Below are 13,467 nucleotides of genomic sequence, written 5' to 3' on the forward strand. Positions count from 1 at the left end.
AAGATATAAAAATAAGTTTATATTTTAATATTTTTTATTTTATGTTTCTAAAAAAAATAAATAAATAATTTTAAATTTTTAATAAAGAAAACTATAAAAATTTCAAAGATCTATAGTAAGTCCTTCACAAGTAATTCCATTAAAAATAAAAGTATTATTAATAGGCAAAAATTACTCAGTGATTAATTTAACGCTTTCCTAAGCTACAATCCCTCCTAAAAAGGCTACAATATTATGTAATTAAGCCCCTTCATATCTACAAATTTCCTGTATAAATTCTATTCCTATATCTTCATTTAGTTTAAATACATATTTTTTCTATTATTATATAATTTAATTTAATTAATTTTCATCTCCTGGACCTGGAAATTTTCCATATTAAGAATAAAATACTAATGAACTTTATAAGCAAACAAACCATATATGATTTAAATTTTCATTATTTTCAATTTATTAAGGACTAGTAATTTATTTATATATAGGATTATAATTAATAACTTCTAAACTGTAGATGTTTTCTAAAAAAGTTTCCACAAATTCATTATCAATAGTAACTAAAGGAAAATTCTTATTTAAAATTTATAAAAACTTAATTTTATCTTAATTATGTTTATTGACGTAAATTTCCTTTAATTCAATATACCATTAGGAGGTTGATTTCATATCAGGAATAGTCTTTTATATAGGCATATAATTATTATTTTCTTTTAGAAAAAGTTTAAGGTTTTTAACTAGAAGCCAAAATTTATTTTTATTGTCTATGGAAATTTATTCTTCTAAAAGGAAAATTTTTTGTAGATTTTCTGGAATTTCCTAGTTGTTTTTACAAGCCCAGTATGAATATTTTATGGCTTCTTCGTAGTTTTCTTAATCTTTTGGTAACAGGTATTTTTTCATTTCGTCCCTTATTTATTATTTGAAGTTTATTTTTTCCTGGAAAGTTTAAGGCGGCTGATTGTTGTTGTTTTATTAATATATTTATATATGTTTGGCTAAAATGACCAAAAAAGGGACATGAGAAAGCTCTGTTTTTTCCCCATTTTGTTAAGAAAGTGCCTCTAAATCGAATTTATTGATAAAATTTTCAAGTTCGTTAAAAGGTTGTTAAATTCTTAAGAAAAACTCATAAAAACTCCTTTCTGGTCGAGATTCGATTATACAATGTTGGCAGGCTTAAATTTATATAGAAGATAAGAACCCATTGGAATTTATGGAGATTAATTTTATATTTTTATTTTCACATTTTTCGGATAATTCAATAAGGGTTTTTCGTGGAAAATTAGAAGCAATTATTAAATCGTAATTCTCAATAAAAGAGTCTTCTAGGCATTTTTTTAGAGGGTCTTCGTTTATATAATCGCCTTTTACATCTTCTGGGTTCATTTCTATCAGATTTTTGGTAATAGAAAGACCTCGGGGGTGGTTCAAATAGTCTGGAGAGCAAAAAAAATTGGTTCCTAAGTCTCTTTCGGTCAGTATTTGATTGTCTACTATTGTAAAATAACCACAGCCGGGTAGGACGAGGTTCTTTAGGGCTTCTGTTGATGATGGATGGGCATTTAATATTAATAGTTTACTTTCAGAGAGATGTTTTTGACCTTGGGGACCCCAAAGACGGAGTTAACGATCATATTTGTTGGTTGTTGACATTTTTGTTTGTGGACAAATTTTATATGGAATAGGATTTTTGGATGTTTTTTTTATTTTGTTTGTTTTTTTCGGTTGTTTGTTTTTTTATTTTATTTCTATATTCATATATTATTATTTTTATAAATATAAAAGGTGGATTTTTTTTTTTTATAAAATATTAAATTTTTTTATTTTTATAAAAATATAAATAATTATGTAATTAATATTTTTAAATATATATTTAATATTTTATTTTTTGCTTTTAAATACTATATTATTTTATTAATATTAAAATAAATTAAATAAAAATTAATAAAAAAAAATTCATTTATAAAAATTAACATATTCATACATAAAATAAAAAAAATTATAAATTTTATCATCAAATAATAAAAAATAAACATAAAAAAAATATGAACAAACTCAAAGAAAAATTATTAGCAATAAGTAAAAATTCAGGCCTAAGTCCTCCAAAAAATATACACCCCAAAAGATTAAATACCGAGTGTTCATATTAGTAAAAATCAGCCAGACTATCTGTAATTTCTAAAAACACAGCATAAGTCTGTATAAATTTGTCCCAAAATAAGCTCTCTACATCAAATTCTCGAATAAATACCCAGAAATTAACCGCAAAATAATCATATAATGATAGAGGTGGTTAACTTTCTCTAAGAGGTATAGATGAAATTCAAAAAGCAAGTGATTAAAATAAGTTAATGTCTACTTTAAAAAACTAATCATAATAATATTGTATATAGTAATAAAATTAATAACAAGAATAATTATAAACAAGTTTTAAAAATTAAATTAAAAATTTTAATAAAATGAAGACTAATTATAATAATAATTTTTAACTAATTAAAATAATTCTACATCCATACCTACATTTACAGATTTTGCTTCATAGAATAGACTCTCTAATAGTATTAAAGTACCCTAAACAATTATAGAGTAATAAAACTTATAAAAAAATCAAATATCTATCGAAAATATAGCTAATGATAAAATATTATAATATAATAAGAATTTAATGGAAGGTTAAAATATGGCTTAATAATTATTTAAAAAAAATTACAAAAATTAAAATGAAAATTCTTTTAGTTAATCAGTCACAAATACTCCCAGAAAAATTATATAGAAAGACAAATATAAATTAATGTTAATAAATCAATAAGAAAATCAAGGAAAAGAATAAAATGGAAATGTTAAAACTTACGTACGTTTCAGACCTAATAATTAAGCTGAACTAGATTTAAATAATAACGGTTTGGGGCAAAATGTTATAATATTTATTAATTCTTAAAGCGTAAAATTGATTAATGATAGTTCCTCAATATATGTTTTAGATAAAATATTTCCTCCGGAAACAGTTTAGGAACTTATATATGAAGAAATAGCAGTAGAAGTAGTTAATGATGTATTAATAGGCTATAATGGGACCATTTTTGCATATGGAGTTTCAGGAAGTGGAAAATCTCATACTATGTTCGGAAATATAGATGATTAATAATAATAGGGAATTATACCAAGAATGTGTGAATAGCTTTTTGAGAGTGTTAATAATGAAGAAAATGATTCTGAGTATATAATTAAGTGCTCTATGTTGGAAATTTATAAAGAGAATTTATAAGATAGTTTGAATAATATTGAAGAAAAAGTTGAATTGAAAATTAAAGAACATCCATAGAAAGGAATTATTGTCTAAGGACTTGCTTAAAGGATTATTTAGGATGAAAATGAACTTATGGATCTGATAGATTTTGGATATAATAATAGATAAACTAGGGCTACAAAACTTAATGAGTATAGTTCAAGATCTCATACAATTTTTATGGTTTAAATTACATAAAAATTCCCTAATGGAGCGGAAAAAAATGGAAAGTTAAACTTAATTGATTTAGCAGGATGTGAAAAAGTGTCTAAAAGTGGTGCAGTTGGTGAAGGATTAGAAGAGGCAATAAAAATTAATGTTTCTTTGACTTGTTTAGGTATTATTAATATTTATAAAGATATATATAAATATAATGAATATATTTTATAAATATATATTAATAAATATATATATATATATATATATATATATATATATATAATATTTTTTATAAATAGGTAAAGTTATTCATGCTTTGACTTCAGGTTAAGATTATATTCCTTATAGAGATTCTAAATTAACTAGAATTTTATAAGAATCTTTAGGTGGAAATTATAAGGTTTTTTTTTTAAATTATTTTATTTTAAATAAAAACAGACTTCTCTTATTGTAACATGCTCCATGCATTCTAAGTTTTAAGATGATACTATTTCATCTCTTAAATTTGCTACTAGAGCTAAAAAAATTAATAATCATTATAAAGTTAATATAACACATTCAGCTGATTCATTAAAATAAACAATTTAATTATTAAAATAAGAACTTGTTTAATATAAATTTTTTATTAAAATTATAAGTAAGCTTTGATAAATGTAAGAGAAGATCTTAATAATATACCTCCTTAAACAATATGTGATAAAATAAAAAACATAAGTAAAAACTATTATAATTAAATAATTTATATAAATAAATTATATATAAATATTAAAAATATATATATATATATATGTATTAAATATATAGAAAATGAATTAGATATGCTTTTAGATATTAAAAACTAAATAAATTACTAGTAAAGTTTTAATTAATTAAATTCTAATTCAGCAATTGGTGTTTCTTAAAATATTTTATAAAGTGATATTTTAATTAAAGATAATAGTATTATAGGTTGTGGAAATAATTTATTTTAAATAAAATTAAAAGTAAAAGACGAATAAATAAATTCTTAGAAATAAAGTATTAATGATTTAGAAGAAAAAAACAAATAATTATAAATAGAAATCCTTTTAATTAAAAAATAAAATTTTTAAATATAAAATTAATTGAATGAACTTAATAATGAGAAAAATGTTATATAGGCTTAACATTGTAAAGAAGTCATAAAAAATAATTTTAATAAATTTTAGTTGGAAATTTTATAAAAATAAATATAAAAATTAATTGATTAAATTTTAAAATTAGAAAAATAAAATTAATAATTGCTCTTAGAAAAAAAAAATATTTGTAAGTTTTTTATCTTTTTAAAAACTATTATATATATTTTTTTAGATGATACAAATTTTGACAATTTATTAAAAAATAAAATCAGCTTTTCAGAAATTAAATTAGCTGATTATTTAAATAAAAATATGAAATTAAATCTTGAAGTTATATATATATATATATATATATATATATATATATATATATTATTTATATATATATATTATATTTAGACTGTAAATAATAAGGATTTTTAAAGAGTCAAAAATATAACATTAGATAAATTTGATGAAGATATGCTTTTAGATTAGTCTGAAAACAATCAAAGTGATACTTAATCATTGTAAAAAACATTAAAAAAGATAAAATATTTATAAATAAATATAATATATATTTTTTAAAAATATAATAAAGATCATAATACGATAATGATTAATTTATATCAAATTTTGAATATCGTTAAGGTTTGTAAAATTTAAATTAAATATTTGATTTGCCGAACAAAATAGAAGATGCGTTAATTAAAGAATAAATTTCATCAGAATTTATTAATATTTAATTAAAAAAAATAATAATTAAGTAAACAATAATTATATATTATAAAAAAAACAAAAAATATAGTTCACATATAATAAACTAAAATTTATTAAGAACTATAAGTGCTTTAGAATGGAAATAAATAATTGAATATGGAAAAATGAAATTAAAAACCAATGTAATAAAACATTAATCAAAACATATAAAAAGATTAGAAAAAGTGATTGAAGATTGTACTAGAAATAGTAAATAGTTACGATAATAAATAGAAGATATAGCTTCAGATATGGATAATTTTAAATAAAATTAGATGACACCTACTAATAGTTAATTGTCAAAATAAAAAATAAAATAGTAATACAAAATTTAAATACTAAAAGTTTTTGTTAATGTAAATATGGATTAAGTAAATTTGGTTAAGAAGAATAAGGATTAAGTAAATTTGGTTAAAGGAAAAATATTTTAAATAATAATAATGATTTTAGAAAAAATGATCATAATTCAATCGAAGATGTTTATAAACAATTTAAATAATGTATATAATAATTATATATATATATATATATATATATATATATATATTTATATATATGAATATATATATGTTTTTATGCAAAAATATATAATTTTATTTTTTAATTTTTTTAGAAATTGAAAACGCTGAAAAAAATATTCTTCCCTTAACATATGAAAATGCAATATTAGATATTTAAGAAAAAAATAATTTAGTAAAAAATTTAATACTTTAATCTAAATAAAGCTCAGTTTTATAAGAATGTGGACTCAAATAATGTGATTAGGAGATGTTAAAGGAAAATTCACGATTATAAAATAAAGTATTAATGCTTTAAAATGAATATTAAATGGAATAAACAAAATCTGATTCATATAAAGAAGCACTTTAAGTAGAAAGGAAAAATCTTAAATAATTAAAACTATTGAATGAATAAATGGAAAATACTCTTAGAAATAATCTCAAAGAAGAAAATGAAAGCTGGTAAAATACGATAAATACTATAAAGGAATAATATTAGAAAGAAATGCTAAGAAGATAATAAGATTATAACGTTTTAAATTAAAAATTAAATGATGTCATTGATGAATCTTTAATAAAGTAAAATATTTTTATTTATATATTAATATTAATATATATATATATATTTACATCATATAATATATATTTATTTTTAAATAATAAGGTTTGATTTATTAAAGAAAAAAGAAAACTTAATTTTTATTTAAGATATAGACAATATTATTTAGTTTTTATCTTAATATAAAAACAATATGCATTTCACATATGAATCTAAATAAAAATAGAGTTAGTTTGTTGTTTCATTAAATGCATAAACATAAAATTAAATAAACAATATTACTTAATTTAATCCAAAATGAAATATATGATATTAATTAATAATTTATTTTTATAAAAAAAAAAAATTAAATTTATTATGTGTTATTTCTGAAAATATTTTTTTTAAATATTTTAAATAATTCATTTATATTATTATTTTTTAATATTAAATATATAAAAAATAAAATATCATAAAAACTATGATTTACATAACGGACATTCACTTTTATTTGAAGATTTAAACCATTTATGAATACAAGCCGAGTGGAATTTCTTCTTGCAAGTTTTACACGGTAATTTCGGTAGTTCTCCTGTCGTAGAATTTATTACATAATAACAAATAGCGCATTCTTCTAATCCTTCAAGTTCTTTATCTAAATTATTTTTCCACATAATCAGTACATTTTTAATAGTGTTATTTTAATTAAAAAGTAAAGATTTCATCATTAACATCCATTTATTTGTTTTTTATTAATTAACTTTCATTCCTCTTTTTATTTCCGTTTAAATTGGCTTAATAGGATATTCATTTGGTATTTTTAAAATTATTTCGAGTTTTTGATTTTCCTTAGTATAAACAGCAAATATTTCCCTAGTATTTTTAGTTACATATATTGTGAATTCTTCACTCTACCATTCATGTTAACTTAATTCGATTGTGTCTATTTCTTTTAAGAAAAGTGCAGTACTAATAAAACTTTTGATTAAGTACTCAGCGATTTTAACATGCTTTTTCTCAGCAGTATTTTCAAGCCAATTTCTTAAATAAAAAGGAAAATGTGAAGCAAAAATATATAAGGTTTAAACTTATAAACAAAAGAGTGATTCTTTAGATAGTAAATCGGACCTAAATATATATATATATATTTAAGTATATATATATATATATATATATATATATAATAAAAATATTAGTTTATACCATTCAGGATTTACGTTTTATACTTATTCTACTGTTAAGAGTTATTTTTGGGTATTTTCGGATATTTCTAATAAGTCTATTTATTAAAAAAGTTGGGAAAGGAATTATTTATATATATTTTTGTTTTCATCAAGGTGGTATTTTATTGCTTTTTTTACTATTTCATGATTTTTGTCAGTTTCTGGGCTATTTAATTTATATATTAAGCAAATCCAGGTCATTAAATGTGAATATGTAGAAGGGTCAATTATTTCTTCACCTTCTAAAGGGTTTTATTAGTTGTTGTTGATATCTAGGTATTTTAAGAGGTTTAAAATATTCATATGTTCGTGATTTTGAAGAATTTCTTCTGAAATTTCAGCGTTATTAGGTAATAGAGATGTTATTTTGGGAGAAAAGCCTAAATAGAATTATTTAAGTAGGATAAAAGCGCTCTTTTAAATTGCTGGGAAGGGACAATTGAGTAATTCGTAGGCTAAATTTTCATCAAAATACTCATTTAAAACATTAACAAACCTTGAAATAGTCTCTGCGAATTCCAAAAAGAGCAAATCATGATTTTATTATAGAAAAAGATGAGAATTTTGCTGGTTTATATTAAAAAATTCTTAAATTTATGAAAGACAAGTATCTATAGTATTATGTAAAATAAAATCTGTAAATTCAGGTGATGCTTTTGGTAGCATTTTTCTCATAAAAATAAGTGAAGAAATAAGTACATTGGAAGTCTACTTTTTAGTTTTGGAGTTTTCAAAAAAGACTTTTTTAAGAAGATTTTCTATTTCGAAAATGGAGGAAATATTGGAAATTTCATCATCGTTTTTGGAAAATAAAAAAGATAAAAAATCAAAAAAAATAGAAATTTTAATATTTTCATTATTTTCATTTTAATTGAAATAATTCTAGTATTAAAAAAAGTCATTTATTTATATCTATTAACCTTCCGTAGTATAAAAATCATTTGGAAATCCATCTTTTAAAATATCAATATATATAGCCTTTTAGAAAATGGATATTTCCTCATTATATAAGGAAGATAATAAAAAATCTTTTAAATTCTAAGTTGTTTCTTCAGGAAAAATTATTAATATGTTTTTTAAAAAATAATATTTTTTTATTAAATTTTCTTCATTTTCTTCTAGATTTTCTAATGTAAATATTTATGGATTTTATTAATAAATTTTAGTCAAGAAATTTGTATTTTTTTCGTTTTTTTGGAGGTAATTTAGTAATTATTAGAAGGGTTTTATATATAAAATTGAATTAGAGAAGATTTAATTAATAAAATATAAAATAAAAGGCATTATTTAGTCATTATTTTGACTATAAATTGCCTAAAAAAGTGGCAAAATATGCCCAAACAAGATTTATTTGAAAAATTTTTTCATTTTAATGCTTTTTTATAAAGCATGAAGTTATTAGGTTGAAAGAAGATTTAATAAGAGCCAAAAAAGTTGTTTATTTTGTATATTATTTTCCAAAAAAGTACTTAGAAAATCTTCTAAAAACGAAAAAATAACAAATAGAATTTTCCAAGAAAAAACACTAAAAACAATTTAAGAAGAAAAAAATTTTTCCTATAAAATATGAAGAGATATATTTTCCAAATTTTCCTCTTTTTTTTTTCTGTTTTTATTATTATCTACAAAACTAAATGTTGTTTATAAAAAATTGATGAAATTTTCTTATTCTTATATGTTATTATTTTCATTGTCTTAATTAAAAATTGTGGTCATTTTTTTACCCAAAACTTCCTTTAAACTATCCAATATATAAGTTTTACATATAGCATTTTTTTCGATTATTATTTTTAAAATTTATAGTATTTTTTTCACTTTTTAATCTTCTTTTTGTTCAATTAATGTACTTATATATAAAAAAATATTCTCTAGAAATTCATTTTGTTAGTCGTAAATTATAAAAGAGCAGAAAAGATATAAATTCTCAAGCTCTTCTTGTATTTTAGATTCTTTATTTTAATTAATAGTATAATTTAAAACTCTTTTTTAGATCTCTTGAATTATTTTTTGCATTATTTTTGACTTATTTTTCTCTTTTAGGTAATTTCGCCATATACTGACTAATATAGGCATTGAAATTCTCAAAAACTTATCTATTTTAAATAAAAACACATCAATAATTTCCTCCATGAAATCTTCAAGAGTTTCATCGTTTTTTAAATAAGTTTCATTTTTTATATTGAAATTTTAAATATTCCTCATAACATCCTCTATTTATAAAAATTAATAATTAAAATTTTCCTTTTACACAGAAAAATACAATGACGGAACATTAAAATGTGCAAAATGTAAAATTAAACATAAAAAAAATTATATTTTCGGATCATTTTAGTTGATTTTTTTCAATATATTTTCTTTTAGAAAAACTAGTATATTTTACTCATATTAATTATCATTCCCCGATCTGAACGAATGGAAAATATGTGCGATATAAGTACAAAATTATTCACTAGGATTTATTTCTTTTAGAATTTTTATATTTTCTATATATACATTTAAACCATTTTATACTAAAATTAAACCCTTTTAAGTCTCTACTTTTTAAAAAATTGTATTTTCGACATTTTTCTAAGGCAAAATGCCTGCAAAGAGTTTATATTTTTCAAAAAAAGGCAATATACTTGAAATTTGGGTGTCATTTAGTAATTAATTTAAGTTTTAATTTATATCTTCAAGTAGTTCAGTGTTTATTTCTTAGAGAATTTCCACAAATTTATCAAAGAAATACATTTTAGTATCTAAAATTAAACTCAATTCTTTTATAATACTTAAGAAATTAATAAATTGGTGAATTTCAGATTTTTTAAATTAATTAGAAAAAAGTCTTTTGAATTCAATAATAAAGTCTCCAAAAGCAATATCGTATTTTTATTATTATTATTATTGTTAATTATCTGTTTCTTATATAGTAAAATGGCTTAAAAGTTAAGCATAGAAATTCGGAATTTTTTTATATACATTTTATATATTATCTTAATTATATTCTTTTATATAAATATTTAAAATTTAAATAAGGGATTCTCTGATAATATTTTTGCTTTATTTTTAAAGATTTTTAAATAAACATTCTTAACTAAAGAGTACTTTCCAGAATCTTTTTATAATAATAAAATATAGACTTTCAAAAAAACACTATATAAGATTTTCTGAAAAAAATCTTATTTCATCATTTTGAAAACCTAATAAAATCGCCTCTAAATATTTTTTTAAAAAACTTATTTTTTCTTTTATTTTCTCCTCATTATTTTCCGTTAAATCAATATTAGATAATGGTATTTTACTTAAAAAAACTAATAAATTTTCATAAAAATATTTTCCAATGCCCCCTCCGCCTTTTTTTATTATTTCCAAGCATTTACTTTCCATCATTTTTAAATCACATTTAATTAAAATATTAAACTAATTCCCTTTATCGATAATTTTGATTAAGCTTCTATTTTTCCAAAGTGCATTTTATATACTTCTCTCTTTTTCGTCCAAAAAAAAGAGTATATTTTTACACAAAACCTCTATATGTTTCCTTATACATTCCTCATTTAAAATTATCATTAAAGTTCCTATTAATTCTATAGATGAGGCTTTTATTTTTATACTTTTTTTACTTAATAAGTCCAAAACAATAATTTTTTGACCTTAAAAAATAATTTCTTAGATTTTTTTTAAATATTCTTCTCTTTTTTTTTCTTCTTTAATAATTTCATTACCCATTTCAATTGATTTTAGAGCACAAATAACTATTCTATCGTATATTTCTTAAGCTTAATGATCATCTAAGTTAAGATTTTCCTATTTAATTTATTTTTGTGAGATTTAAAAGACGTAATTTAGGTGATTAAAATAAGATTAAAAAGCTAAAAAAAAAGCTTGTTCTTATTTTTCTATTGAAGGAAAAATTTCAAAAAAACATTCTTTTGCTAAAATACTTGTTTCTTATTATGGATCATTCATTTGTAAAAAAAGAAAGGGAAATATTTATTTAAAAATCGGCTAAATGCATTTCTTGTTCTTTTTAATTAAAATTAATAATATTTAGTTTGATTCTTCGAATATTTTTCTTTCATATTCTGAATTCATAAATTATTTGTAAAAATAAGACCATGTATTGCTAAATTAAACGAAAAAATCTTCACCTTCTTAGTTTTTTAATAACTCTTTCAAATTATTTAATGCTTTAAGTTTTGTAATTTGGTTTTTTTTGTTTAATTAGTTTAGTTATTATTATATTTCACCAGGTAAACTATTATTTTAAAATTCTTAAGTTTATAATTCTTCTATTTTAGCATTAGAGTTAATTTTTTAGACGTATTCAGAATCAACAACAGCTTTTTTTTATTAATATATTGCAGATAATTGAGAAAATACATTTGTGTTTTCATTTATATGAGATATTAAACTAGATTCTTCAATGTTTTTAGATAAAGCAGATTTATCTTTTGTACCTTTTTTTTTTTACTTTATGTCAACTATATTATCCATTTTTTATTTTTTCCCTTAATTTTTTTATTGAATATATATATATTATTTATGATATTTGGTTAATTAGTTAAATTTTAAATATAAATAAAAAATAATTACTTTAGTAAATTAAATAATATAAAGAAAATAATATATATATATATAAATATATAAATGTATATATATATATATATATATATTTTTTTTTATATATATATATATATATATACTTTTTATTATACATATAAAAATTTATTTTTATTTTTATATTAATTCTTTTTCTATATTTATATATATTTTTTTCTATTAAAATATATTTAATTTTTATATTTTCTAATTCTAATAATTATTATTAAATTATTTTATTTAATAAATTTTATAAATTTGTTTTCAATTATTTTTTCCTAATGAAGCATCATGCTTTTTATTTAAAATGCATTCTTTCATTCTTGATATATCCTTTTCACTTTTTTATTCGCCAGGTTTTAGGTTAATATTTGCAACAATTTTATCCCATGGATTTTTCTAATATATTTTTTATAAAAATTAAATTTTAAACTTTTATATTTATAAAAATTTTATTTACATATTGTTATTATTTGCGACATTCTATTTAAACCTCTTCTTCTTATAAATTTACTTCCATTTTTTTTTTAATCATGTTTTCTTTCTCTCTTTTATATATAAAGGAATATTTTGATTTTATAAAAAAAAAAAACAATTTCCAATTTTAAAGATATTATCTTGCATTTGCAATTCGCTTTCTTTTTTCTTCGATTTCTTTATTCTTTAATTTAATATATTAATAAATATAAAAAAAATATAAATTAACTTATCTTTAAATAAGCTTATTCATAATTTCTTATTCTCTTTATTATAATTTTAACTTTCTTTTCTCTTATTCAGTTAGTTGTATTTCCTCATTAAAAAAATAAAATAAAAATAAAATAAAATAAATATTAATATAAATAAAAATATAAAATATAATATAAAAATATAAATATATATATTTTAATTTTTTGAATTTACAGGTTATTATACTATTTACTTAGGTGAAACTTATTCTTAATTATAATTATTTTAATTAAAAACTTATTAAGTACCCTATTATTATTAAAATGAATTAACTTTTTATTATTATTAATCATTTCCAAAAGGTAAATCATAATTATCATCTTTATTATTATTAACATTTTAAAAATTATTTTCTAAATATATACATTAATATTTATTTTTATATTTATAAAGTTAAATAATATGTTAATATATATATATAAATATATATATTTTTATTTTTATTTTTATTTATATATATTATTAATAAAAAATAATAATAGAAAATGTATTTTTACAATCATTATTTGTTTATTAAGCACCTGCACCGAAAAAATCATCATCTTAAAATTCATTATTTTATTAATTATATATATTATTGTCTTATTATTATTATTAAAATTATTCTTATCCAAAAAAG

The 13,467-nt window shown here is 19.2% G+C and overlaps 4 protein-coding genes across 4 annotated transcripts, besides 18 other annotated features; 1 reads left to right on the forward strand and 3 right to left on the reverse strand. All coding sequences in view use genetic code 6, as the record gives it.

Moving 5' to 3' along the window:
* Positions 1-102: 102 nt before the first annotated feature.
* IMG5_142780 (nedd8 activating enzyme e1 subunit 1, putative) lies at positions 103-1,650 on the reverse strand (the record flags this gene model as incomplete). The annotated part of the gene is made up of 2 exons (XM_004031273.1): positions 103-1,025; positions 1,242-1,650. The coding sequence occupies 2 exons, from the start codon at positions 1,648-1,650 to the stop codon at positions 103-105; spliced, it is 1,332 nt and encodes a 443-aa protein (XP_004031321.1).
* A 45-nt stretch (positions 1,651-1,695) lies between these two features.
* Positions 1,696-1,741: a microsatellite.
* A 45-nt stretch (positions 1,742-1,786) lies between these two features.
* Positions 1,787-1,839: a microsatellite.
* A 122-nt stretch (positions 1,840-1,961) lies between these two features.
* Positions 1,962-2,034: a microsatellite.
* A 312-nt stretch (positions 2,035-2,346) lies between these two features.
* Positions 2,347-6,447, forward strand: IMG5_142790 (kinesin motor domain protein; the record flags this gene model as incomplete). The annotated part of the gene is made up of 9 exons (XM_004031274.1): positions 2,347-3,620; positions 3,742-3,842; positions 3,881-3,985; positions 4,081-4,156; positions 4,247-4,726; positions 4,772-5,048; positions 5,120-5,169; positions 5,891-5,970; positions 6,442-6,447. The coding sequence occupies exons 1-9, from the start codon at positions 2,663-2,665 to the stop codon at positions 6,445-6,447; spliced, it is 2,133 nt and encodes a 710-aa protein (XP_004031322.1). The 5' UTR covers positions 2,347-2,662.
* Positions 3,642-3,728: a microsatellite.
* Positions 4,174-4,207: a microsatellite.
* Positions 4,184-4,230: a microsatellite.
* Positions 4,489-4,540: a microsatellite.
* Positions 4,872-4,934: a microsatellite.
* Positions 5,629-5,684: a microsatellite.
* Positions 5,779-5,846: a microsatellite.
* Positions 6,448-6,785: 338 nt separating the features above from the next.
* IMG5_142800 (zinc finger protein 294, putative) lies at positions 6,786-12,014 on the reverse strand (the record flags this gene model as incomplete). Its single annotated transcript, XM_004031275.1, has 3 exons — positions 6,786-7,443; positions 7,519-10,021; positions 10,289-12,014. 3 exons carry the CDS (start codon positions 12,012-12,014, stop codon positions 6,786-6,788), a joined length of 4,887 nt encoding a protein of 1,628 aa, XP_004031323.1.
* Positions 7,448-7,498: a microsatellite.
* A 115-nt stretch (positions 12,015-12,129) lies between the features above and the next one.
* Positions 12,130-12,182: a microsatellite.
* Positions 12,144-12,222: a microsatellite.
* Positions 12,144-12,240: a microsatellite.
* Positions 12,179-12,323: a microsatellite.
* A 60-nt stretch (positions 12,324-12,383) lies between these two features.
* IMG5_142810 (hypothetical protein) lies at positions 12,384-12,639 on the reverse strand (the record flags this gene model as incomplete). The annotated part of the gene is made up of 2 exons (XM_004031276.1): positions 12,384-12,518; positions 12,580-12,639. 2 exons carry the CDS (start codon positions 12,637-12,639, stop codon positions 12,384-12,386), a joined length of 195 nt encoding a protein of 64 aa, XP_004031324.1.
* Positions 12,640-12,749: 110 nt separating this feature from the next.
* Positions 12,750-12,783: a microsatellite.
* A 138-nt stretch (positions 12,784-12,921) lies between these two features.
* Positions 12,922-12,987: a microsatellite.
* Positions 12,925-13,003: a microsatellite.
* Positions 13,004-13,467: the final 464 nt, after the last annotated feature.

This window comes from Ichthyophthirius multifiliis (assembly GCF_000220395.1).
Source record: "Ichthyophthirius multifiliis unplaced genomic scaffold scaff_1120509251112, whole genome shotgun sequence".
In the NCBI taxonomy this organism is placed as follows: domain Eukaryota; phylum Ciliophora; class Oligohymenophorea; order Hymenostomatida; genus Ichthyophthirius; species Ichthyophthirius multifiliis.